Consider the following 27537-nt stretch of genomic DNA (forward strand, 5'->3'; position numbering starts at 1 on the left):
GGCTACCGAGAGGGTTATCACACAGTCATCCAGAACAGCTGGTGGTCTCGTGCATGCTTCAGTGTTGCTTGCCTCGAAGCGAGCATAAAAGGCATTTAGCTTGTCTGGTAGGCTCACGTCACTGGGCAGCTGCCGTCTGGGTTTCCCTTTGTAGTCCATAATAGTTTTCGAGCCCTGCCACATCCGACTAGCTTCAGAGCCAGTGTAGTAGGATTCAATCGTAATCCTGTATTGACGCTTTGCTTGTTTGATGGTTCGTCTGAGGGCATAGCGGGATTTCTTATATGCGCCGGATTAATCCCCGCTCCTTGAAAGCGTCAGCTCTAGCCTTTAGCTCGATGCGGATGTTGCCTGTAATCCATGGCTTCTGGTTGGGATATGTACGTACAGTTACTGTGTATGCACTTCGTCGATGCACTTATTGATGAAGCCGATCAATGCCATTGGATGAATCCCAGGGTGGCAGGTAGCCTAGTGGTTAGAGCGTTGGACTAGTAACCGAAATTGTTGCAAAATTGAATCCCCCAAATCTGCCGTTCTGCCCCTGAACAAGGCAGTTAATCCACTGTTCCTAGGCTGTCATTGAAAATAAGAATTTGTTTTTAACTGACTTGCCTAGTTAAATGAAGGTAAAATAAAATGAAAATAAATTCCAGTCTGTGCAAGCAAAACAGTCCTGTGGTGTAGCATTCTAAAATCAAATGTGATTTGTCGTAAGCACAAGGTACACCTGTGTAATGATCTTGACGTTTAATCAGCTTCTTGATATGCCACACTGTCAGGTTGATTGCAAAGGAGAAATGCTCACTGACAGGGATGTTAACAAACTTCTGCACAAAATGTTTGTGTATATGGCACATTTCTGGGATGTTTTATTTCAGCTGAAACATGGGACCAACACTTTACATGTTGCGTTTATATTTAGATATCGGCGCGCAGGTGAAATTTTTCTTCTTCTTCTTTAAGGTTTTATTGGTGGACTTCATCCAAAAAGGTATCCAGGGTGTATCACAACCGGCCGTGATTGGAGTCCCATAGAGCGGCGCACAATTGGCCCAGCGTCGTCCGGGTTTGGCCGGTGTAGGCCGTCATTGTCAATAAGAATTTGTTCTTAACTGACTTGCCTAGTTAAATAAAGGTTACATAAAAAATGTAAAAAAGTTAAAGTTGTATTGCCGCTACAAAAGGCACAATTGTTTGTGCGCATGCGTGAAAATATACCTCTCGCCCTGGTTCGAACGACAGCTTTTGTCCCGAAACGATACCCGTAGTTAGTGAAAGTTTTCTGTCTGCAAGCATGTTGGCTGTGCATTTACTCGCGGTCATTGTTTTGCAATATTAGTCTTGAAGAATTAAGCGACACTTTTTTTGGTCATTTCAGTCCATGTAGTTTTCGGGATAGGATAGCAGAAATGCCTCGTTATGCTCAACTGGTGATGGGCCCCGCGGGAAGTGGAAAGGTAGCTACTAGATTATAGCTACGTTAGTTAAGTAACGTTATTTATCCACACAGCCTGTTGTGCTGAAATGCTACGGTTATTTTCAGTGGGTAGTTAGCTATTAAACTAGCTAACTAAATAGGTGTTTGTTGGTTGTTCCATGTCGATTCCAAAATGTAGCAAAATGAGCAGGGCTAGGCTAAGTTTGACTATTTTTGCCAATTCACATATCATTAACATATCTAGCGATACCACTTGCTAGATTATTAGTGGGCTAGAGTTGCAACCAACTATTTATATATACACTATTGGTTGCAATTTCAAGGTCTAAACTACTACAGGCACTGCCATTGCCATTTCAGAAATGCAATTCTAGCACTTTAATAATGTGGTTGTACTGTAGCTGTTACTTGATTTATCCTATTCACTGTTCTCATATCATCATGTATGTTTTTGCCACTGATATTAAAGTCAGCTGTGGTTTATATATATATATATCCCGCCTCTCCTCAGAGTACCTACTGCTCTACACTGATCCAGCATGCAGAAGCCATAAACCGCTCAGTACAGGTGGTCAACCTAGACCCAGCCGCTGAACACTTTGATTACCCAGTCATGGCAGGTAAGAAAACCCATCTCTTAGGAGTTCTGATACTGTGATAGTCCTGTTTCTCTAACATTGAGTGGCACTGATGGCCTTTTTCCTACCCTCAGATATCCGGGAGCTCATCATGGTGGATGACGTGATGGAGGATGAGTCACTGAGGTTTGGCCCAAATGGAGGGCTGGTGTTCTGCATGGAGTACTTTGCCAACAACTTTGACTGGCTGGAGGAGAGTGGGTCACGTGGAGGACGACTACATACTGTTTGACTGTCCTGGTAAGGTGCTTTTCATAGAGGAGGTCAAGGAACGTGGCCTGGATGATGATGATGATGATGGAGATTAAGTGAATAATATGGATCTGATTTTGATGTTGACCATGATGATGATGGTGATGGCGGTTGAGAAGTTTGTGCTGAAAGTGATGTGGTGAGAATGGTATTGACGACGATGATGACGGTGTTAGTGATGTCTGCAGGTCAAATAGAGCTCTACACACACCTCCCTGTGATGAGGCAGCTGGTAGAGCAGCTCCAGCAATGGGAATTCCGTGTCTGTGGCGTCTTCCTGGTGGACTCACAGTTCATGGTGGAGACCTTCAAGGTAATATGTCCTCTGCTAACACATCTTATTTCCAATCCCACGCTGCCTTTTATACAGTCTTTATAATATGCTATAACAGTTGTATTTTAAGTTAATTGCAAAACAATTGTCTCAAAAACCCAGTTCATCTCTGGTATCATGGCTGCGTTGAGTGCCATGGTGTCCTTGGAGATCCCAACAGTCAACATCATGACCAAAATGGACCTGCTCAGTCCCAAGGCCAAGAAGGAAATTGAAAAGTAGGTGTCAGAATTATGGAATTCCTCCTTTTTATGTGTGTATATGTTGCTGTGGTCTATGTCCATCTGGTTTTATGTCTCTGTGTGTGTTTGGCTCTGAATGCATCCTATGCACAAGCTTAGCGGATCTGTATTGGCTGACACTGACAGATCCCGCTCTCTCCATGCAGGTACCTGGACCCTGACATGTACTCAATGATGGAGGACAACTCTGTCACCATTAGGAGCAAGAAGTTCAAGAAGCTGACCAAAGCCATCTGTGGTTTGGTAAGTTTTATTGTAATTAATCGCATTGTCTGAAAGCTTTCAAAATACACTGAAAACATCCTAAAATACGTCTATACAGCTAAAAACAACAATGCAATGTAAAAACAAGTTGACATTGAGGTTAAAGAAAGTATGCTCTCTCAATTTACCTAATTTTGCTAATCGTTCCTTTCGACAAAATCAAGACGTTAAGGGTCTTGTAACGTTTTTTGTATGAAAAATCTTTAATTACAGCTTCATTTGAGCAAATTCAGAATTTACAAATAATAATAATAATTTAGTGTGTAATTGGTCCTATTTCACACATGTACAATCGTGCTATTAACTCGATTCAACGTTTTTATCATTTGACAGCCCTATGCCGTACACAACCGTGCATAGAGAGAGGGCAGCATTGGTGTCCATAAATAAGTCATGACCCCTAGTTTGTGTTTTCTAGATTGATGACTACAGCATGGTGAGATTCTTGCCTTTTGATCGCACAGACGAGGAAGGCATCAACATAGTGCTTCAGCACATCGACTTTTCCATACAGTACGGAGAAGACTTGGAGTTCAAAGAGCCAAAGGTAAATACAAAACAAATACACTACTTTGTGGACTGAAATGTATGCTTAGCCCTAGAGGTTAGTAGAGCAGACTAACTCTAATCCTGTTTTGGGAAATAATGTACTAAGTTACTAAGTCGACTCTCCAACTAACCAAAACCTTTCACTCACTCTCCTTTTTTCTCTCTCCTAAGGAGCCTGACGAGGAGCCAGACAACACAAATTATGATGATTTCTTCCAGGACAAAGAGGACTGAGATGGTATACATTACAAAATATTAACTGCACCTGCTCTTTCCATGACAGACTGAATCCAGGTGAAAGCTATGATCCTTTATTGATGTCACTTAAATTAGTGTAGATGAAGGGGAGGAGACGGGTAATAGAAGGATTTTTAAGCCTTAAGATAATTGAGACGTGGATTGTGTATGTGTGCCATTCAGAGGGTGAATGGGCAAGGAAACAGATTTTAAGTGCCTTTGAACGGGGTAGTAGGTGCCAGGCGCACCGGTTTGTGTCAAGAACTGAAACGCTGCTGGGTTTTCACACTCAACAGTTTCCCATATGTATCGATAAAGGTCCTCCACCCAAATGACATCCAGCCAACTTGACACAACTGTGGGAAGCATTGGAGTCAACATGGGCCAGCATCCCTGTGGAACGCTTTCGAGTCCATGCCCGACGAATTGAGTCTGTTCTGAGGGAAAAAGGGGGGTGCAACTCAATATTAGGAAGGTGTTCTCAATTTCACCCAATCCCATCCCTGTCTGTGAAGCACCACCACGTGACCTGTTGGTTTTTGACTGTAAGCAGAATTTAATGGAAATTAAGAAAACGTTTCTTGTTGAATATCTGGATTATGTTTTTGTAATTAAACTATTGTAAAACAACGTTTTGACATTTATTGCGATGAAAATGGTGATCAGTTGCGCCACCCTGTGGTCATTCATTTATTGTACACACCGCGTCTCTATTCGTTGGTCTATTTCCTGTCAATTCTGTTGGGTGGGACAGGCGGAAGCAGCAGCACTAGTAGCAGTAGTGTCCTGACAAACGCTTACATTTTTAGTTTGCTGGTGCTGAAAGATTTACATTAATCTCTCAAAATGCCGGTAAGTACATAAAATATTATGACCAGTTCTTAAATGAACTACCTTTAAGTGTGTTCGCTGAAATGTAATTATTTATATCTTCCCCAATCTGTATCGACCGTAGCATTTTCTAGTTAGCTAACGTTAGTCATTTCAGTCTAACAATAATGCTTTGGATCACCCAAAATAACGTGGCAACGAAATTGTAAAAATATTGCTTGATATTGGTCTGTAGTTGCCAATTGAATGAAAACCGGTAAAATAGAGACATGTTAATTTATGCAGCCAATGGAGTTAGTTGTTTGGTGGGTTTAGCTGCTAGCTAATCTGCTAGTTTAGTAGCTATAGCTCTGACCGCTATCCAGTAGAGTGTTGTCGTTTTCATTTTAATTTTGTCAGAAAGATAATCTCATGGTCATTATATATGCATCAACTGTTTCATTTTCCTTTGCAGGCGTATCACTCTGGCTTGATGGATGGGGACACCAAGATGGTGGGGAACATGGCTATGCTGCCACTAAAAACCCAATTCAAGGGCCCTGCAGCGAAAGAGAGTATGTTTCAGCTAGCAAACGTGACAATTTATTGACCAACTTTAAAGAGCTGGTGTTGACTTTCTTTCCTAATTTACCATACTCCATCCATGGGGTTTAGAAAATAGCCTACAAGAATGTACAAAGTTCTTGTGTGATATGAAGAAGTTTTAGATATCCTACGTTCTTGAATTCCACTTGACTGTGGTTGCCTGGTGGTGCATGTTGCTTACTTATTAGGTGCCATGAGTCACTCAAGTGTTTATTCTCTTTATTTTGAAGAACTTGGCCAGCATCCCCTAACTTCCTCTATTTTCAACTTGTCTTTGTTTCAGCCAAAGATTCAGACATCATTGAGGAGGCCATCTACTATTTCAAAGCTAATGTGTTCTTTAAGAATTATGAAATCAAGGTACGGCAACATTGAAATGTGCAATTTTTTTTGCAAAATGGTGACTGTTAAAAATGGAAGTGGTCATCTGCTATTTATGGAATGCTGTCTAAGTATAATATGTTAGACTACATGTTAAAAGGAAGTTAATGTTTTTACAGTACCTCCCCCCTTTCTACAGTGGTTTGGCTTGTGTACCTCCCCCCTTTCTAGAGTGGTTTGGCTTGTGGTATTCCGCATGCCCCAGCCTGCTTCTCTGAATATTGCCCTTGGCAATAGTCTTCTCATAGCTCTGTTAGCAGCGCTTAGTTAGGCAGTGACTAAAACTAGGATCTGCTCTCATACACCCATAGACAAGCAGTACTCAAACTTTTTGATAGCAAATTCCACAGGGACCCTTCATAATCGGAACATAACTCGAGCGAATATAAGGAGTTTTACTATGACTTCGGCAGTTCGGGAACATTTTAAAAGCCCGCCTTTTGCCATAGCGAGAACCTTTTGCAAATTTCCTGCAATTCTACTAATTTTGTCATGGAGCAGAAAGAAAACTTTGCTGTTTTATAAAATAAACAAATATTGGGGGAATAAAAAGTATCAAATGTATAATTGGAGTACTGTAGTGGATACCAATATCCCTGTGAGCCTCCTAGGCCCATGTTGCCCAGGGTTAAAGGGATTCTCCAGTACTTTTGTATACTTTCTAGGCAGTAGTTCTGAAAGTAGCGCCCACAAGCTAAAAGTGGAGGGAAATTACAAGTACATATTGTATTTGATAAATAAAATTTGATTCCGTTTAAAAAAAAAAAATTTGATAAGAGATTAAAATGTAATGAATTGAAGGTTATTTGCCGATGAAAAAAAATAAATGTACCGTTTTTAGGTTGTCATATTGGGTGTGGTAGGGTCATGAGGAAAATGGGGTCCCCCAGAAATTCTGTCAGGAAAAAGTGGTCTCAAGCGGAAAGTTTGAAAACCATTGCTCTAAACTTATTCCACTGATCCCTTGGAATTTGTTTTCTGTTAGTATTATTTTGTAAATATAAAAAAGTTTTTTGAGAGTCTAGGAAACCCTGCCTGAGACAACCCTGGATACAGCATGTTGACAACAGATACAGTATTCTCATTACTATGGACTTAAGTCCGTCGGTCACAAGGCCTGGTGTATCATTGGAGTTATCAACCTGTTTTTTTTCTCTCCCCAGAATGAGGCAGACAGGACACTGATCTACGTCACCCTGTACATTTCTGAATGCCTGAAGAAGCTACAGAAGGTAACAAAATCAAATTAATTGATTGCCAACAGGCTTTTCTAATAAAGTAAATAGCTATTGATTCCAAATGACCCCCTCCCTTAGTGATATGGAACGTTGGGTCCTCTGAACATTAGCCTCTGAACTCCCCTCCTGAATTCTTATGTGATGTTTATTTGCAGTGCAGCTCCAGGGGTCAGGGAGAGAAGGAGATGTACACCCTGGGCATCACCAACTTCCCCATCCCTGGAGAACCTGGTTTCCCTCTCAACGCCATGTATGCAAAGCCCAGCAACAAGCAGGAAGAAGGTAAGGAACTACAGTAATAACATTTCATCTTTTCAGTATTAGTAACACTATTGAGTAGACTGATAGAGGTGCCACACCAACAGTACATTAGTGTTTTAGGCTGCACTGTATAGTAATTAAATACCCCCCCCCCGTGGTTTTTCCTGATCAGAGACCATGAGGGCGTACCTGCAGCAGATCCGCCAGGAGACAGGGCTGAGGCTGTGTGACCGTGTGTTTGACCCCCAGACAGATAAACCCAGCAAGGTGAGACATCCGACCGCTCCTGTCACAAATTGTTTGTATGGATTGATGGACTAACCCTGACTGTGACCTCTTTTTCAGTGGTGGGTGTGCTTTGTTAAGAAACAGTTCATGAACAAAAGCCTGTCAGCTCCTGGACAGTAGTTAACTAGGAACTAAACTAGTGCAAGGCAGATGGATTTTTGTGCCTCCAAGATGATTTTATACTGAAGAGTACATGGACATGCTGTTGTCAGGTGGCTTCTTTGATCATGTTAAGCGATTGCTTAATGCAATAAAACATTTATGAAAACATGTCTCGGTTGGTCTCTTACACAATCAAGGAAGAGTGGTTACATTGTCAAACATGAAGATATTACTGTTTTAAAAACTTTATTGGGCTCAAGTTAAACAATGTGGGTGTAAAAACCTGTGATTTCACAACTCATGCCAGTCCTCACTCCACACAGGTGAATAGGTATAACTATTGGTACTATCAGTTAAATAAACTATTGAGCTACAAGTCTTATTGCTTGTTCTAACAATCCATCACCACTTTCATTATTTTGATCCTTTGCATTGCATGAATAACTTGCGTAACACTCAAGCTTCTCCTCGTGGATAGAAATTGTGCTGTTGCAAAGGGCTAGTGTAATCTGCTTCCACAGGAGAAAATGGCAATACTGGTGTGGACATTCAACCAAAACTGGCATCACCTTATTCACATCCTTGAGACTACACAAACTACAACCATCTGAAATGTGATTACTTTTCTTTCTGTAGATGTTAACAGGTGACCAAAGCTTAAATAATTAATCACACAAGGATAGACAAAGGAAAAATGACACTGAACACATGTCCCTGAAAAATATCCTAGAAGGAAATCAAGACTAACAGCAAGGAAAATCAAGTATACAAACTTCACTGATAATACATGAAGGGGAAAACCAAAAGACATAACTTGAGATCTATGATATACAGTACATAATATTTACATATACAATTAGAGCTGAGATCTTTATTACAAAAAATATTATTTTCCTCATGCTAATATTCTTAGGTTTGTTTATCCCCAAAAAATTATTGATCAAAAATTGAAGAAAACAGACATCACCGGAGACAGTTTCCTTAGCTAACAGGGAAACAACTTAAGGCAGCAGAGTGTATTAACCCTTTTGAGAGAAAGGACTTTGCAGAACACTTTGGAAGGAATGGGCTTCCATAGGTAAAGAACGGGGGCAACGATAGCCATTGTTGGTTGGTATCTCTTCATTGACCACAATTGCTCCAAAACTCCAATTGCATAAGAGACAAGTCAAAAGTAGATGGCTCAGTGGCAGGTTGAAAATAAAGAATAAGCTCTTCAAAACAAAAACATACATCTTGAGTTGTCATAATTATCATTTAAATAAATAAGTAAGGTGAGAACTGGGCAATAACCATGAGGGGATGTTTTTTCCTCCACACATCCACATAGAAGAAATGAGATGACCCTATTTACACAACTAAAGAAAAAGGGCTGGCTTTTTATTCCACATCTTCCTAAGAGCAGAGCACTGGTGCAAAAGTCTTTATTGAAGAGTGACATGATCGATCTCCCGATGTTAAAATTCTAGCAAAAAAAAATAACAATTAGCTTGCAGACAAAATATAAATCAAGGGAAACGATAATCAAAGCAGCATCAAGACTGATAGGGAAACAAACAATTGAAGATGTACTATCCAGCCAAGGCACTGAATGGGTCTCAAATTCTGCAACGTGAGTGAGATTATAGCCGAGCGCTGTGTGGATCCAGAAAGGTACTCACTGGGTGTGTGGCAATGGTGGGGGAGGGGGCCTAGTCAAACGCCATCTCCTGACTCTTTCGTACACAGCGAGCCACCTTCCTCTTGAACTCTCCACAAGGATCCTCTCTCCATTCTTTCTGCAGGGCACAACACAACTGTACATTAAAAACTCGAGCTTCACAAGCACTACAATCAACTAAACTGGTAGATAATCCCGCACTACTATCAAAAATGTTGTTCTACAAAATCAAGTCAAAAACTATATGAGCACTGACATTTCACTTGTTTCTATAAATTCGTTGAGGCCATAAAAACAAGAAAAAAACAGCACCATATGCGATGTTTCAGCTTTTTCTCATTGAATTCCCCCGTCTGCGAGGGTGTAAGTCTGGGACTTACGGCTGCGTCCACATTGGCGGGTGAGTCGCCGTTCGGGTCGGCCAGCATGGAGATGACACTGATCATGATGGTCTCTACAGTGTGAATGGGCAGCCAGCGCTCCTCAGGCTTCTCATAGCCAAACTTGTCCTCTCCGGGCTCGTGCAGGATGGAGATACACACGTCACCATTCTTTGCAACTGAAAGAGGAGTACAGGAATCATAAACTGCTGACCATCTTACTAACACACAGGTCTTTAGTCGTCAGCTGTATAGCACATGGAACAAAACTGAAGATCTTCAACTCAAATGTCAAATCCATTTTTCTGTATGGATCTGAAACATGGAGAACACTTTGAACATGCTGAACAAACTAAAGTAATTATTTAACCACTGTCTCAGATGGTGTCTGGCCAGTAGACTCCCAGAATACATCAGCAACATCAGGCTGTGGGAAATTACAAAACAAGACCCAATAGGAAGCACAATGAGAGAAGGAAGTGGAGCTGGATAGGACACACTAAGAAGAAACAAATCAATCACAAAACAGGCTCCAGCATGGAACCCACAAGGCAAACACAAAAGAGGAAGGCCTAGAACCACCTGGAGATCAAGCACAGAGCAGGAGATGAAGGCAGGAGGTGTGCCATGGCAAGGCCGAGAGTAAATAGCACAGAAAGAGACGAAGGTGATTCATCAATGAAACCACTTACCATTGGGATGCCATATTTCTGTGATGAACTTCATCTTTGGAGGCCTATGTGGGTAGTCATGGGGAAAGGTCAAGTAGGCTTTAAAGAAACCACCCTCGCTGTAAAGAGACAAGATGAGAAAATTAGTGTCACTCATATAGGAGGTGCTAAGTGCCCGTCACTATTTACCACAGACACAAAGTAAACCCCGCCTATTTATACAATTCCTCTTCTTAAAAAGGACCCCTCCCACCCCCAGAGGAAGTTGCCACCACTATTTAATTTCCTGTCCTAGAGATGAAATGCACATTTAGGTTCTACCTCCGAAGAATGACGAAGTCTACTTATACATATTCATGAATTGGTCTATGTCTGGTTCTGTATTTGTCATAAGCATTGATTTAGGGAAAACGTTGCCACTGATGGAAACCACTGGCTTATCTCTGACTTTGCCATCTCCAAAGTTTTGGCATATTCCATAAATTGCGGCCGAGAATCCACCATAGAAACAGTTTGACGAGATTAAGATGAGGCTCTGGTAACATAGATAATAGGGTTGAATGGCAGGTACCCAGTTACACAGATTTACCGCCCAAAACCAGTCCCTTTTCACTGGATAAATAACTGACAAACCGGTAAATGATAATAAATTATTTCTATGAACAGCATGGCGTGAAATGGAACTGTTAAATTATATGCGCTGTCAAATCTGGTTTTTCTACGGCCTCTACATGATGAATCATCAATACTCAGGGTGGGGACAGACATCTCAGTATGGAGCGCAGGTCACAATGCATGTAGACCTATCATCTCATCAAGGGAACTTTTTTTATTGTGATTGGTAGGCCTATATTTTCTGCAACATAGTCTATGCTACAGTAATATAAATACCAAATGCGCTTCTAATTTACCCATCTCCATCTGGCTTTCGGGGGTCACCTTTTTTTGTTGTAAAGTTTTAAAACAGCCTATCACTCGAATATCGTTGCTTTAAATCTGTGCACGTGCGAGCACGTTCTCCTAGCCTACCTCTTAAGGTAATAAATTCAATGCAGTATTAGCCTTATATTTAGCTAATTAAAGATGGGTTATGCATAATAACCTTCTAATTTATAGCCTCTGTCTCTTGCCCTATACGCAAGTGCCTGTGATCCGCTGGTCTCTCCTTAAAAAACTTGGAGTCCCATGCAGAACTAGTTAGACTAGAATAGCTTGCTGGACATTTGTTTTTGGCATAACTTATACCAATAGGCTATTCGAAGAGGGATGCAATCTCTTTTTTGCTGAATGTTAAATACAGCAGCCAATAAAACTCACGGATAGTATGAAAGAAAAGCGAATGCACGGTAAGCTATAGCAGAAATTTATTCAGACCCATAACCATTCAATCTGGAAGAGAAGTGAAAGCCTCCTGCATATTTCTAGTCCTATATTATTCAAGGATGTCATTAGAATGACGAAGATAAATGAAATAAGTTGTTGTCCTTAACTGTTGAAAGCGAGGAAGGAATGTAGCAACAAGGGAGAGAAAGAGGAGGTAGGCTAATAACCTTAGGGGAAACGTTATGAAAGGTACAGTGCATTCGGAAAGTATTTAGACCCCTTGACTTTTTCCACATTTTGTTACGTTACAGCCTTATTCTAAAATGTATTAAACAAACTGAAATATCACTTTCACAAAAGTATTCAGACCCTCTACTCAGTACTTTGTTGAAGCACCTTTGGCAGCGATTACAGCCTTGAGTCTTCTTGGGTATGATGCTACAAGCTTGGCACACCTGTATTTGGGGAGTTTCTCCCATTTTTCTCTGCAGATCCTCTCAAGCTCTGTCAAGTTGGATGGGGAGCGTTGCTGCACAACTATTTTCAGGTCTCTCCAGAGATGTTTGATCGGGTTCAAGTCCGGGCTCTGGCTGGGCCACTCAAGGACATTCATCAAAGACTTGTCCCGAAGCCACTTCTGCCTTGTCTTGGCTGTGCACTTAGGGTCATTGTCCTGTTGGACCAAGAACACAATCGGGTTCTTGGTCACCTCCCTGACCAAGGCCCTTCTCCCCCGATTGCTCAGTTTGGCCGGGCGCCCAGCTCTAGGAAGTGTCTTGGGGGTTCCAAACTTCTTCCATTTCAGAATTATGAGGCCACTGTTCTTGGGGACCTTCAGTGCTGCATAAATGTTTTGGTATCCTTCCCCAGATCTGTGCCTCGACACAATCCTGTCTCGGAGCTCTACGGCCGATTCCATCGACCTCATGGCTTGGTTTTTGCTCTGACATGCACTGTCAACTGTGGGACCTTATATAGACAGGTGTGTGCCTTTCCAAATAATGTCCAATCAATTGAATTTACCATAGGTGGACTCCAATCAAGTTGTAAAAACATCTCAAGGATGATCAATGGAAACAGGATGTACCCGAGTTCAATTTCAAATCTCATAGGAAAGGGTCTGAATACTTATGTAAATAAGGTGGGGTATTGTGTGTAGATTGATGAGGAATTTATTTTATTTTATCAATTTTAGAATAAGGCTGTAAGGTAACAAAATGTGGAAAAAGTGAAGGGGTCTGAAAACTTTCCGAATGCACTTGTACACTAACTTTTTAAAGGGCTGGTAGTGAGTTCAGAATTCTATCACCTGAAGCATGTGGCAGAATCACGTAAACACTTGCACAAGCTCAGCAAGTATGCATGCCTAGTGCATGTATTTTTCATCTTGTGCACATGCTTCAGGTGATAGAAAATCTGAACACATTTACAAAAGTTGGAATTATTCTTTCATGTGGATATATTGTCTCATTCCTACCTGCAAAAGGACCAACCACATGGACAACTGGTAAAGTAAATATACAATATATATTCTGGCTTGTAGAGATCGTAAGAGTAAACTTTCATGATCCTAACGCTCATTTATCCCCAACGTTGAATCCAATGCAATTCAACGTGGGGTCTCCAGGTTATGCCTTCAACAAACATTGCAGATTTGTAAAACACTCACAATAATGTATCTTGAGGGCCAATAACAACCACCTCCCACTGATGGATGTTATCATCGTCTATGAGACCGGCAGAAAATCCCTCCACAGGGTTCTTGTTGAGCTCTAAAAAGGGGTAAACAAACACGCGGACATTATTACCCAATACCCACCCCTGAAAGTGTGATCTACTTGATGCCATGTCATGCGTGTTGTCAAGCTTTTCATAAACGTCAGTCTAGAATTCAGCTAACGGGCCAGTTAAAATGAACATTGAATGTTATTTAGCTTGAGGAAATTACCTAGACGTGTGGCTACGATTACATAAATGGCACACTTCTACAAGTCTTAGTTAGCGAACATAACGTCACCACCACTGTTGTGTTTTGCTAGCTAGTTAACTTTAACTGGTTAGCAAAATGGTATGTCACGCGTTAGCTAGCTAAACATACACCAGCTGGGAATTTGCATTGCGTACTAGCCGTAGCTACGTTGACATTTAAATACAAGTAAAACAAACATTATTTGACTACAAGCTAGCCAAGTTGGCCACTAGCTAGCCAAGTTACAGGTAACTACTACACTTGTTCAACTCGGCTTAATTTAGCTAACGTTAGGTGCTAGCTTACCTGCCAGTTGTTTTCGAAGCAACAGTGATGATTGATCGGTCATTTTATGTGGATTAGCCTACCTATAAAGACAACGACCTGAACTGCCTCTAACATAAAATATAACAGAACAAAGAATTGGAGAGAGAGAGACCTAGCTAGCTTGTTACCGATGTTTCAACAAGGCCCTATTGGTTGATCGTTTCACACAGAGAGGCACAGCTTCCTACAGCTAGGCTAGCAAAATCCCCATACACCGCATGCGCCCTACTCGTCAAGAGAGAGGGAGGTGCAAGCCTACATCAGGGTTACCCAACTGTGCAAGTGTTTTTATTTTGACATAACATTTTCTGAGCAAAACAAATTGTTTATGATTTGGTTTATTGTTGTACATATAAGACTGTAAAAACACAAGCAAATAATCGCCAAGTGATTTTAATGTTGTAAATCGGTTCCAAAGTATTCCCACACCTAATAGAGATATACACCAAGTACACTAAACATTAGGAACACCTTCCTAATATTCAGTTCACCGTCACTTTTGCCCTCAGAACAGCCTTAATTCGTTGGGGGCATGGACTTTACAAGGTGTCGAAAGCGTTCCACAGGCCCATGTTGACTCCAATGCACTTGTGTCAGGTTGGCTGGATGTCCTTTGGGTGGTGGAGTAGAAGTTGACACGGGGGTTAAAATTCATTACTGTCCTGTCAATTGTTTTCCTGTTCTGTCCTGATCCCGCAACATTTCTATAACACCGGAACATTCTTGTTCCTTCCTGATAAAAACCAATCCAGTCCCATCCCGTGCTCATTTTTTGCACATAGAAATATGTAGGCTGTGTTTGTTTAGGAAGTACTTAAAATAATTTCAGTAATGCAATATGCGACTGTGATATGTGGTTGTCTCACCTATTTTAGTTAAATGCACTGACTGTAGGCCTAAGTCACTCTGGATAAGAGGGTATTCTACACTGCACAAAAATATAAACACAACATGTAAAGTGTTGGTCCCACATTTCATGAGCTGGAATAAAAAATCCCAGAAATTGAGAAGTATTTCTGTCCTTAATAAAACACTGTTGTGGGGGAAAACTCATTCTGATTGGCTGGACCTGGCTCCCCAGTGGGTGGGCCTGGCTACCAAGTGGGTGGGCCTATGCCCTCCAAGGCCGAGTCATGTGAAATCAATAGATTAGGGCCTAATGGATTTATTTCAATTGACGGATTTCCCTATATGAACTGTAACTCAGTAAAATCTTTGAAATTGTTGCATGTTGCCTTTACATTTTTGGTCAGTATATATGACCTAAATGTATATCGATTAAGGCTGGATGAGGACAGAGACCCCAGCAGGATGGTCTGCTCAGCACAGCACCGGCATAAATCTGTAGCCTACAGCTGAGCATTGCCACATATGAACATTTACAACACATTTACATTTACAACATGAACATAAAAAATACATATGTCAGTCTGGTTTTATTTCACTCTTCACCTCAGATGGCACGGGTTTAGTTAAATATGCGAACAATTGGGCTTGCTATGCAGCTTCAGGTCGCTTTCCCCCCAGTTGTAGCCTATTTGATCATGTGTGGAGCAACAAATAATGCTCCACACATGACACATTTCCGCCCCAAAAACGTATTTTATACTGTACTACCTGTTCCTTTAGACCAGGGTTCCCAAACTGGCAGCCCACAGGCCGAATTTGGCCCAAGGGTAATTTTATTTGGTCCCTCAAGTATTCTGGGCAAAACAAAACTAACTTTTTTTTTTTATAATAAAATATAATGGTAGACAGAAAGGACTGTTAAAACACCAGCTCCAAGGGATTTTAATTTAGGAAATCTCATCCAAAGTATTCCCACACATAAGAGATATATGTGATCGTATACAAATGTAAGCAAGATTTATCTGTTTGGACTTCTTGTGGTCAATTTTTTGTCTACAAATTATTTTTAATTATGTTCCGGCCCCCTGACCATCTGCTCAAGAAAAAAAATGGCCCGCGGCTGAATGTAGTTGATGATCCCTGCTGTAGACTGTTGATCCTGTTCCCATGTTAGTCTCTATGGTGGACCATTCTTGATACAGACAGGAAACGGTTAAGCATGAAAACCCCAGCAGCATTGCAGTTCATGACACAAACCTGTGCGCCTGGCACTCACTATCATACCCCGTTCAAAGGCATTTACATTTTTGTCTGGCCCATTCACCCTCTGAGTGGCACACATACACAATCCATGTCTCAATTGTCTCAAGGCTTAAAAATCCTTCTTTAACCAGTCTCCTCCCCTTCATTGACACTAGGGCTCTTTAACCCTGTTCCTGGAGAGCTACTGTCCTGTAGGTTTTCATTCCAACCCTAATCTAGTACACCTGTATATAGCCTCGCTACTATTGTTTTATTGTTGCTCTTTTAATTTTATTGTTGCTCTTGAATTATTTATTTCCTTCTATATATATACACATGTATTATTTTTTTTAACTTCAGTTTATTTTAGTAAATACTTTCTTCACACTTATTTTTCTTAAAACTGCATTGTTGGTTAAGGGCTTGTAAGTAAGCATTTCACTGTAAATTCTACACCTGTTGTATTCTGTTGTAACCCACAGGAGGGTAGCTCTCCAGGAACAGGGTTGGAGAGCCCTGATCTACACTGATTGAAGTGGATTTTAAAAATGACATCAATAAGGGATTATTGCTTTCACCTGGATTCAGTGGTAGAAAAAGTACCCAATTGTCATACTTGACTATTTTCCTATCCTGCTAAGCATTCAAAATGTAACAAGTACTTTTGGGAAAATGTAGACTAAAAAGTACATTCTTTTTTTTAAGGTATCTGTGACCAACAAATGCGTATCTGTATTCCCAGTCATGTGAAATCCATAGATTAATGCCTAATGCATTCATTTCAATTGACTGATTTCCTTATATGAACTGTAACAGTAAAATCTTTGAAATTGTTGCGTTTATATTTTTGTTCAGTGTAATATTTGACTAAAACAATAATTTTGAACCTTGCTTACATTTTTTTATGATCACATACACTATGTATATAAAACATTAAGAACACCTGCTTGTTCCATGACATAGACTGACCAGGTGAATCCAGGCAGTGGTGTAAAGTACTTTAAGTAAAAATACTTTAAAGTATTACTTAAGTAGTTTTTTGGGGTACCTTTACTATTTATATTTTTTTACAACTTTTACTTCACTACATTCCTAATTTAAAAAAAGATAGGTGCATGGATCAGAAAACCAGTCAGTGTCTGGTGTGACAACATTTTGCCTCATGCAGCGCAGGCTGTTGATTGTGGCCTGTGGAATGTTATCCCACTCTCCTTCAATGGCTGAGCCAAGTTGCTGGATATTGGCGGGAACTGGAAATCGCTATTGTATATGTCAACCCAGAGCATCCCAAACATGCTCAATGGGTGACATGTCTGGTGAGTATGCAGGCCATGGAAGAACTGGGACATTTTCAGATTCCAGGAATTGTGTACAGATCCTTGCGACATGGGGCCGTGCATTATCATGCTTAAGTATGAGGTGAAGGCGGCGGATGAATGGCACGAAAATGGGCTTCAGGATCTCGTCACGTTATCTCTGTGCATTCAAATTGCCATCGATAAAATGCAATTGTGTGCGTTGTCTGTAGCTTATGCCATAACCCCACCACCACCATGGAGCACTCCGTTCACAATGCTAACATCAGCAAACCGCTCGCCCACATGACACCATACACACTATCTGCCATCTGCCCGGTACAGTTGAAACCGGGATTCATCCATCGAAGGCCCACTGAAGACGGTCATGACGCCGAACTGCAGTCAGGTCAAGAACCTGGTGAGGACGACGAGCACGCAGATGAGCTTGCTTGAGACGGTTTCTGACAGTTTGTGCAAACATTCTTCAGGTGTGCAAACCCAGTTTCATCAGCTCCCTCAAAACTTGAGACATCTGTGGCATTGTGTTGTGTGACAAAACTGCACATTTTAGAGTGGCCTTTTATTGTCCCCAGCACAAGGTTCACCTGTGTAATGATCGTGCTGTTTAATCAGCTTCTTGATATGCCACACCTGTCAACTGGATGGATTATCTTGGCAAAGGAGAAATGCTCACTAACAGGGATGTAAACAAATTTGTACACAACATCTGAGAGAAATACGTTTTTTGTTTGAATGGAACATTTCTGGGATATTTTATTTCAACTTATGAAACATGGAACCAACAGTTGATATTTTTGTTCAGTGTATATCTGTTTGGCCTTTTTGTGGTCAATTTGTATAAATTTGTAATTATGTTCCGGCCCCCTGAAAATATGGTACAATCTTTTTTTTAATAAGCATCCCGCAGTTGAATCTACTGTAGTTGATGAACCCTGCCATACGGTCATTGGTGCAAGCGCAAACAAGTGCTGCTGTTTGCATGGCTACCACTAAAGACACCTTGAAATTGTAACATGCCAATGGTTACAATTAGCATATCAACGTAATAATTGTAGAAGTAAGCTATTAACATCCTTTCAAATAATTTAGACATTTTGTACCTCACCTCCAGAAGTATGAAACTCTTTTATTTTCAAGAAAGAACCACCAGTAAAAATCAACATACACAACCTAATTCCTTTCACAATTTTATTTCTGCAGTGCCTTTCAAACGAGAAATGTTCACAGACATTGTAATAGTGTGTATAGTTTTTTTTCCTTTTTACAGGCTTAAATGTACAGTCAGAGATATAGCTCCAACAACAGTCTAGAATTGATAGTAGGGAAAGTTTCTATTTCTAATACTTTTCTTTGGATGGGTGGGGAAATTCTGTCCATGCTTTGTTATATATACACATTCAGAGAAATAACTTCATTTACTATTCTTATGTACAAGTGATACTGAGATAGTATGGTCAATATTCAAATCAGCAGTGTGGAAGAAACTTTCAGGTGTACTGCATTTATAAAGCCAAAAGCAAAACTGCAAACGTCTTAAGTTGGCAAAACCTTGTTTTCAGTGATATCATTAGTGTCACGTAAGCAAGCACTGGAGTGCAGATCAAGCTTTTACTTCATGGGCCTTTTCAATCAACCCGCCTTGTAAGTTGTCATTCTTCTACAGAGTGACTTACATGACATGTGTTGCTTTAGATTCTTACACAACATTAGGATGGCTGCATGTATATACACACATGTATATAGTGACACACGTGACACATGTATATAAAAAAAAAACTAAAAGGTCTACCATTGCCTTGCTACCAGCCAGTCATTGAACATTTCCCATTTTATAACAACTGATAAGGTGATGATAAGTCATGAGTCACTAGACATGACCACATCATTCATCTAGGATGTATAATATAAACTAGACATTTAACTCTGTATGCTTGTGTAGCAGAATTTCAGAGTGATTTATTTTTTGGTATATTTTGCTGACTGGTGAAAGGAAAAAGGCAAGAAAGCATCTATGGGCAAACCAGAATATTCAGACAATCTTCACAGGGGAAAATGCTCCCCCGCTCTTGTTTCTGTTAGTTCCCTGTAGTGAGGAAATATAAAAGCCATTCATTCACTCTTTCAAACAGATTCACACAAAACACACAAACTTCTTCGAGTGCATATAGGTTGCCTCTAACCACCGGTCCATTGCACAGTGAGATATTTTGTCCATCCCCTATTGGTTATTGTTGAGGATACAAGCTGTGGTTAGGGATATATCCACCCACCTCTAATATAAATTACACAACCGATCCACTACAATTCAATAAACTGTACTGCTTTTCAAAATCCAACACAAGCATCACTCCTCAGTTTGGCTACTCAATACAACAAAAATATTTTTTCAGTTTACACATTTAGCATTTTTCTTCTTTTTTTCCTTCTTCTTCAAAGGCACCTTTCAAAGTTTAATAGCTTATGACATTTCCCTGTCAAGATTAAGACAACCATCACACTTCAACATCTGACAATGAATAAATCTAACACAAAACTGCCTAAAACTACAATAAAAACCATAGAAATAACTCCCAAAACAAAATTCTCTCCAAGCATGTACATGAAAAATGGAACATATATGTTTCATGTACATCTTATAACTCACCCCCCCGCCCTCTTCTTTCTGTACAGTACTGATAAACCTCAACACAGTGCAATAACACCAGTAGTCATTGACAGGTGTAGTCCAGTCCGGCAACTCTACTGCAAGTTTTACAAGCAGACCTACATTGAAACTGATTGTGACGGCTGTACTCCATAAGAGGTTTGAATGGGAAAATATGAAATAAATAAAGCTCAACTAATTCTCACGTGTTTGGTCAGAGATCAGTGGCAATTGGTTTCTTTTCCAATTTGGGCAATATTCCTTTGTCTAATTTGTCTACAAAGTGATATTCCTGGATTTTTACTGGTTAAGAACAACTTTAGGAAATAATATTAAGATGATGATGATTCATCTCAAGCACTCTGACTAAAAAGCTGAATGGGGAGTATGTGGTTCCAGCTGTTCTTCCAACATGGCTGCCATATCAAACACTGGTCAAAGGGAAATGCTCAGCGAGGCCCATTTCCTGTCCATATTTAATATCCTGTCAAAGGCCCAGTGGCACAGACAGCAAACCATTCTAGATTCTCCTGTCTATGGTCCAACAATCTACCTACTGGGCCACATTCTCATTCTTAATATGGCAAATGAAGCATCAATAAAGTGTCATAGACAGGGATAAATAAAGTAAAACACTTCTGTAACAGCACCTATATATGGTTCTATCACAGGTAAGGTCCATAACTTAAAATGACCTATTTTCTACATACAACTCAAAATGTACACAAACAGGCCAGTGGGCTGTGACAGGCCATGCAATTGGGTTAACATTCTTAAACTCTTCTGGTTTCCCTGAAAAACACACCAAAAAAGATATATATTATATTTTTACACTGAGTGGCTTCTTATATAGTGAGACTTCATGTCTTAGGAGTGAAGGTTCATTTGTGATTGCTTTGCGCTGAATTACTGACAGGATTAAATGGAGCGAGACTGTGACTGCAGTAGCATCGTCCTGCAGACAGCTTGACTGTGATTGGTCAGGGTAGCGTTCCAGACGGTAAGGGGCTGTGTGTGGCTCTGCAGAGAGTCAGTCCGTTTAGTGGGGTCCTGTCTGACACACAGAGGAGTGTGTAGTTGCCCCCTCACAAGCCCTTCATCTCCAACATCAGTTCACCTAAGAGTGCTTGGTGGTGGGGCAGACACAGAAACCACCAGTCCAGAGTCTACCCATTCCAGACTACAGGCCCTTCTTAACAACCCCCCCCCACCGGCTGACATCTCCATGGAAACTAGAGGGTGGGGGGAAGATACGGAGTTGGTTGGGAGGTTGATTGGGCATGGTAGTGCCAGTCCAGAATGAGTGACATCATAGCATAGCAGCATCACGGGTGCTGAGCAGAGTCCTCAAACACATAGCCCTGACTGCAGAGCTGTGAGGCGACGCTCAATGCATTCCTTACCTGCCGAGAGAGAAAGTAGAAGTAGTCTTATTCATTGATTGATGTTGTGAAAGGGACAACTCACAAAGCTACCAGTAAGTAAAAAAGAACAGCCAAAAGTGTCCAATTACCTTGTAATTACCTGTGTAGTCATGGAAATAAAGTCATGTTTTATACAGGTAGCCTAGAGGCAGGTAGCTTAGTGGTTCGAGTGTTGGGCCAGACAGAGATGAACAGAAAGGACGCAGGTTCAAATCCCCGAGCCGACAAGGTGAACAAATCTGGCAATGTGCCCTTGAGCAAGGCACTTAACCCTAACTATCTCCTGTAAGTCGCTCTGGATAAGAGTCTGCAAAATTACTACATTGTAAAATGTAAAAAAAAACTAACAGATACGCTACTGCAGTTCAGGCTTAATGGATGTGGTGGGTCAGAGGTGAAAGTTCTGAGGTGACTCACACTTGTTGACGCTGAGGATGTCGTTTTGCTCGGTGAGGAGCAGGGACAGGCCCTCCATCAGCAGCAGAGCCTTGTGGTAGCGCAGCACCGACGTCTCTCCCTGGTGGAACATCTCATCCAGAGCAGCAGCCTGCACCTGGGGGGGGGGGGGGGGGGGGGGGGGGGGGGGGGGGGGTCAGGGAGGAGAGAGGAAAAATGGCACGATAAAGGTTTGTATATGGGTTTGAATACAGCATGGGATTCCATTTGGCAGTATGGCTGAATAATAGCAAAGAGCAATTATTTAAATATCACCTTACTACAGCAACACACTATATACAGTGATCTTAAACATGTAGCTGTATAAATGGTGCAACGGGTCAACCACAAGCCGAGTAGAGGGCGAAGAAGAGATCAGGGGCCGTATAAAACATCTCAGAGTAGGAGTGCTGATTTGGGATCAGTTTAGCCTTTTAGGTTACAATGAAAAAGATTACATGGACCGGATCCTAGATAAGCCCTCCTTCTCTGAGAAGCTTGATACACATGGCCCCAGATGCTGACACGACAGAAACAGTTGAGCTAAACACAGTGTCTCCCTTACCATCTGAACAGTGTGGCTAAACAGCAGCCTCTCGGCGGTGATGGTATTGACGTGGTCCATGAGACGGTGCTTGCGGGAGAAGAAATGCTCCAGCCGTGCGTTGAGGGAGAGGCAGGACGACACGCTGGACTTGTACAGCTCGTTCAGCCTCTTGACCACTAAACACACAGTCACAGAGGAGAGGGCTGAGAGTGGAGCAGTGTTCACGTTGGAAATAGAGAGAGAGAGAGAGCAGTCCTACTCCACAGCAGGGTTGGGCTCAATAAAACATTTTTTAATGATACATCTGCCATTTGAGTGTAATGTTATATCCTTATCCTAAATGTTGGCTTTTAATCAGCCGTGTTCTAAAGTTGTTGGGTCTCACCTTGTTTGACAGTAGCAGAGGGGTACAGTTTTCCCTGTTTGACGCGCTCCATGGCTGTGTGCAAGGCAGATGACAGAAGCTCTGCAGTCTTCATGTACAACACCAGCTGCTCCGCATAGCTGAGACACACACACACGCACACAGATCAGAGTCATGATTTGTAGCTGACGCTACAGTCATTGCAAAGTGTCTCTGAATCTCAAAGTGAACAGTAACCAAGTCTGACTCGCTTTTATCATCCATTTGTAAAGATCTCATATTCCATGAAAAGGAAAGACTCTAGACAAAGTTGTTTCAGTAACAATGGTTTAGCTTCACTAGCTGGTGGCTCTCACCTCCACTCCCGGCTGAGGGAGCTGATCTGGTCAGCCACTAGGCTTTGCTGCTGCAGGAGGGAGGGCGGGGATGTGTCCCCGTGCTTCGCCCCAGCCCCCCTGACCCCTGCCACCTCCATCAGACAGCAGGCAAAGTCCAGGGTGAAGCGCAGGCTCCTCAGGGTGTCTGTGTGCTCCTGCTGCACTCAGACAGACAGATGGAGAGAGTGAGACAAGGTCACGCACATTGAACGTCATAAAATATAGCCTACAGGGAGATGGGCGTTCTTCAAAACAGAGACCGAGATGGACAGAAAAAACATGCAGATACAAACTCAGAGAAACAGACAGCAGCAACCCCACCTCCCAACCCCTACTCCTCCTCTCACCTCCATCAGGGTCTCCTCTGGCAGCTCAGGGGCCAGGAAGCTAACAGGTCCCCCCATGTTGGCTGTAATTGGGTCTGTGAAGCTGTAGCGTGGTCTGGAAGGACCCTCAAAGCCATCCAGATAGGTACCTGTCTGAAATCGGCTGGTGAAGGACCCCACTGGGCTTATGGAGCTGGAGGAGCCTGCTATAGAAATAAGTGGTATTGTGGTTAGAGCATGGAAAGTACCTCAGAACAGGCCCTTGATGGCACTTAGTCTAAACTGACAGTTGTTTAACTTACACAGAGTAGTGTATTGTGCATATCATTGCCACTAAGATCAGCATCCCTAGGACACTATAATGTATTTGGATGCTGTGCGGAGCAATGACACCTAGCTGCTGAGCCAATCATCTCACCTGAGAACTGTCTGGTCCTGGAGGGCTGTGGAGGGATGCTGCCACTGGGTGGGGAGCCCACAGTGAACACCACCTGGGCTGGGTGGGCTGAGCCTGCTGCCATGGCTCCACCACCAGAGGGTGCTGAGGACAGAGACACAGAACTCACCAGACATAACACAGGGAGGATGAATCACGGTAATGACCAAGCTACATGCAGTGGAGCAAGTTAGTAATTTACCCTGGTAATTAGTGTTACTGCTTTAAAAGTCCTGTTTGCCCATATTATTATCAGACCAGTATACGTACAACCGTTACCTTCCCCATTCAAAACCTATAACAGGGATATTTGAAACATAATGTTTCTCTACGCACCCACGTGTGAGCTGTAGAAACACATTTCAGTTCCTATAGAAAAAAGGAATGTTCTATTAGAGCGGAGGAGTAGGCTTGGGTGGGCCTGGGTGGCACATCCCCACCCACTGGGGCCCTGCCAGGCCCACCCAATCAGATTGAGCAAAAACAAAAAAGAATACATAATTCTTTAAAAAAATACAACAGTCCTCATCACCTTAGAACCAACTTCTCTGGTTTTAAATGGCCTATGTGGCATCGATGATCGGCTATGAAAAGCCAAATGACATTTACTCCTGAGGTGCTGGCTTGCTGCATCCTCGACAACTATGATTATTATTATTTGACCATGCTGGTCATTTATGAACATTTTAACATCTTGGCCATGTTCTGTTATAATCTCCACCCGGCACAACCAGAAAAGGACTGGCCACCCCTCATAGCCTGGTTCCTCTCTAGGTTTCTTCCTAGGTTTTGGCCTTTCTAGGGAGTTTTTCCTAGCCACCGTGCTTCTACACCTGCATTGCTTGGTGTTAGGGGTTTTAGGCTGGGTTTCTGTACAGCACTTTGAGATATCAGCTGATGTACGAAGGGCTATATAAATACATTTGATTTGATTTGATCGATATGAGTCCGAAAATATTGTCAAAATTGACTACAAAGTGTACATAGGATAATTTTGGTCATAAAGTCAGTCTCGTCTAAAACTGAGTTTTGTAAGTGAGTTTGTCACGACTTACTGGAGGGGTGGGTATGGATACAATCATGCCCATTTGCCCATGCCCACTAATATGAGATAATCAGCTGTGCTGATTGCGCTGTGCGTGCTCTATCCAATCATAGCAGCCAGAACCTCCAGACAGTGAGACAGACCTGCCCATTACACGGCGCCTCAGGCTTGTTTACATAAGACAACACCTCACCAATGTTATGTTGAAAGAACCCTTAAGCCCTTTATGGAGTGCTCACTTGCTGATGTTTGATAGTGCCAATCACTCGAGTCTGCCACTTTCTGGGGCAAAATTAGAATTGAGATGATCAGAGCGCATTTGTATCAAAACTGCAACTTGTCAATATTCCAAAACCCATTTGCAAGCATTTTGTGTCCACCCGCAACCTGTTTTGTAACATTATTCCCTATACAACACTGTCAGACAGACACACACTCTGGTCATAGGTAGTGAGAAAGTTCTAGTGGTGGCGCAGCGGTTTAAGGCACTGCGGTGCTTGAGGCGTCACTACAGATCCGGGTTCTATCCCGGGCTGTGTCGCAGCCGGCTGTGACCTATGAGGCGACGCACCTTTGGCCCAGCGTCGTCCGGGTTAGGGGAGGGTTTGGTCGGCCGGGATGTCTTTGTCCCATCGCTCTTCAGTGATTCCTGCGGCAGGCTGGGAGCATGGACTCGGTCGCCAGTTGTACGGTGTTTCCTCCGACACATTGGTGCGGCTGGCTTCTGGGTTAAGCGAGCAGTGTGTCAAGAGGCAGGGCGGCTTGGCAGGGTGGTGTTTCGGGGGATGCATGCATGCAAATTAATTACTTAAAAACCATACAATGTGATTTTCTGGATTTTTGTTTTAGATTCCGTCTCTCACAGTTGAAGTGTACCTATGATAAAAATGACAGACCTCTACATGCTTTGTAAGTAGGAAAACCTGCAAAATCGTCAGTGTATCAAATACTTGTTCTCCCCACTGTATATAAAAACGGCGCCGAAGCACAAACGCCATCACTCGCCAGTGACTTGATAAACCAAAGCTACTGAATGTGCCTGCTAGCTACTACCGTACTTGCTAGCTTCATTGACAAACACACAAGTTGGAACTTAGCTAGCTAGCAATTGATTTTGGGCACTGATAAATAGTGCGTAGCTTGTGCTTTTTTAAGATAGTTTGGCAGCTTGCAGTTGAAGTTGTAGACATGTTATTGTTCTCAGAAACCAGTTCTCAGCTCGCAGCCAGACTTTCCCTTCATGATAGATTTTAAGGAAGTTATTATTTCGAGGAAGTGGCTGGCCATGTTGTTGCTACGGTGATTCAATAGGGACAAACAACAGTACCTGCCATGATACGATATTCGAACATAACACACCCACATCAAACCACATCCCCAAGACAACTCGTTTGGCTTCAGTCATTGCTGCTAGCGTTTCTTAATGAACCACCAACACAAGGTCAAATCAGGAAGCGCAGTCACCCATTAAAACGTTTTTGTGTTGGAATTGAGTCCTGTGGAACTTCACCCAATTGATACTGTGACCCCAGTCTAAAAAAATAAGAGAGGAAATATGCACAGCTCTGCTGACCTTGGAAGCGCCAAGTTCTAACCCCCAAACAGATCTATACGGAGTGACCCACATCCACACAAAGGAAAAACCGAGTAAGTCACTGTGATATTAACTATCTAGTCAACCTCGGTTGGTGAATATAACAGCTCTTTATGCTTTAGTCATTCAGGTAGACAATTACTGAAGGGTAAAACTTGGTGAATAGGTCTACTATGCTCACCTGTGATGTCTCTGTTTGAGCTGAGGTTCTCACTGCTGCCGTGCTCCCCCAGCGGTCCTCCAAACGCAGCCATCAGCAGCATGTCAGACAGACGACCTGCACTCTGAGACCTGCCGAAGCTCTTGTTGTCTTCTGTAGTCCTCTGGCTGTATTTCCCAAGCTGGCCAGTAGGCGGCTGTCCTGGGTACCTGGGGTTTGAGGCAGCCCTGCTGCCGGGCGGGGCTAGAATCAGACCCTGCTGGGCCAAGAAAGTCACCAGGTTGGGGGAGCTGGGAGGTTTGGGGAACTCAAAGGGTGGTATGGCCTGTGGACAGGATATCAGTGTCAGATGCAAAGTAGAGTCGAGAGACTATAGACAGTGGAATTGATTGTTTAAAGCAATAGTACAATTGCTGAATAGTTCAGTTTCCTCAAACACAGGCGTTGTACTAGCTGTGTCCAAAACATGAACTCACTCTAGAGGGGGATCCCAGGATGGTGGGGAGGGGGCTGCGCTGCATGAGTTCACTCAGCCTGGGGGAGGAGTGCAGGGGCCGCATAGCCATCTTGCCTGCCTGCAGGCTGACCACCACGGGGTCAGAGTGCTGCTTCCTGATCTTCTGCCTGCCGCCACCACTAGTGGCCCCCAGGAGACAGGGGGCGCTGTGGAGCCGGGTGCCCAGGCCTTGCTGCTGAGGGGGAGGCCGTGTGTCGGGGAATTGGAGAGCTGGAGATGGACAGGGGTTAGAAGTTACAGCACAATGTTATCTTTACATTATCAAGATGTGTTACTAACTATACA

At 42.4% G+C, this 27537-nt stretch overlaps 4 protein-coding genes across 4 annotated transcripts in view; 2 read left to right on the forward strand and 2 right to left on the reverse strand.

Moving 5' to 3' along the window:
* Positions 1-1288: 1288 nt before the first annotated feature.
* Positions 1289-4070, forward strand: LOC120021708 (GPN-loop GTPase 3-like). Its single transcript, XM_038965548.1, is given in 9 exon segments — positions 1289-1460; positions 1953-2061; positions 2154-2274; positions 2276-2319; positions 2520-2644; positions 2768-2883; positions 3054-3150; positions 3590-3718; positions 3892-4070. Coding segments are annotated over 9 exon segments (852 nt in total). The 5' UTR covers positions 1289-1412; the 3' UTR covers positions 3955-4070.
* A 606-nt stretch (positions 4071-4676) lies between these two features.
* On the forward strand, positions 4677-7811 carry LOC120021238 (actin-related protein 2/3 complex subunit 3-B-like). Its single transcript, XM_038964910.1, has 7 exons — positions 4677-4809; positions 5243-5342; positions 5657-5733; positions 6918-6986; positions 7148-7274; positions 7426-7520; positions 7599-7811. The coding sequence occupies exons 1-7, from the start codon at positions 4804-4806 to the stop codon at positions 7659-7661; spliced, it is 537 nt and encodes a 178-aa protein (XP_038820838.1). The 5' UTR covers positions 4677-4803; the 3' UTR covers positions 7662-7811.
* Positions 7812-7864: 53 nt separating this feature from the next.
* On the reverse strand, positions 7865-14188 carry LOC120021239 (ubiquitin-conjugating enzyme E2 G1-like). The gene is made up of 6 exons (XM_038964911.1): positions 13953-14188; positions 13347-13449; positions 10376-10473; positions 9684-9862; positions 9305-9421; positions 7865-9108 (listed from the first exon to the last, which is right to left on the reverse strand). Exons 1-5 carry the CDS (start codon positions 13993-13995, stop codon positions 9335-9337), a joined length of 510 nt encoding a protein of 169 aa, XP_038820839.1. The 5' UTR covers positions 13996-14188; the 3' UTR covers positions 7865-9108; positions 9305-9334.
* A 4331-nt stretch (positions 14189-18519) lies between these two features.
* LOC120021252 (serine/threonine-protein kinase ULK1-like) overlaps positions 18520-27537 on the reverse strand; it is a 49553-nt gene continuing 40535 nt past the window's right edge. Inside the window, exons 18-26 of the mRNA XM_038964922.1 lie at positions 27212-27462; positions 26757-27060; positions 23919-24041; positions 23522-23706; positions 23154-23332; positions 22819-22937; positions 22452-22609; positions 21869-22004; positions 18520-21430 (exon numbers count right to left, since the gene is read on the reverse strand). Of these exons, the coding sequence (XP_038820850.1) occupies positions 21375-21430; positions 21869-22004; positions 22452-22609; positions 22819-22937; positions 23154-23332; positions 23522-23706; positions 23919-24041; positions 26757-27060; positions 27212-27462 (1511 nt within the window). The 3' untranslated portion in view covers positions 18520-21374. The remainder of the gene's footprint in view (positions 21431-21868; positions 22005-22451; positions 22610-22818; positions 22938-23153; positions 23333-23521; positions 23707-23918; positions 24042-26756; positions 27061-27211; positions 27463-27537) is intronic.

The sequence above is a fragment of the Salvelinus namaycush genome, chromosome 26 (genome assembly GCF_016432855.1).
Source record: "Salvelinus namaycush isolate Seneca chromosome 26, SaNama_1.0, whole genome shotgun sequence".
NCBI lineage: Eukaryota > Metazoa > Chordata > Actinopteri > Salmoniformes > Salmonidae > Salvelinus > Salvelinus namaycush.

Coding starts and splice junctions, on each gene's coding strand:
- LOC120021238 (XM_038964910.1), top strand. Junction 5,734..6,917: donor TTAAGAATTATGAAATCAAG/GTACGGCAACAT, acceptor TTCTCTCCCCAG/AATGAGGCAGACAGGACACT. Junction 6,987..7,147: donor GCCTGAAGAAGCTACAGAAG/GTAACAAAATCA, acceptor GTTTATTTGCAG/TGCAGCTCCAGGGGTCAGGG.
- LOC120021239 (XM_038964911.1), bottom strand. CDS start 13,995: ATGACCGATCAATCATCACTGTTGCTTCGAAAACAACTGGCAG. Junction 13,450..13,952: donor GCTTCGAAAACAACTGGCAG/GTAAGCTAGCAC, acceptor ACCCCTTTTTAG/AGCTCAACAAGAACCCTGTG. Junction 10,474..13,346: donor GGCCCTCAAGATACATTATT/GTGAGTGTTTTA, acceptor GTCTCTTTACAG/CGAGGGTGGTTTCTTTAAAG.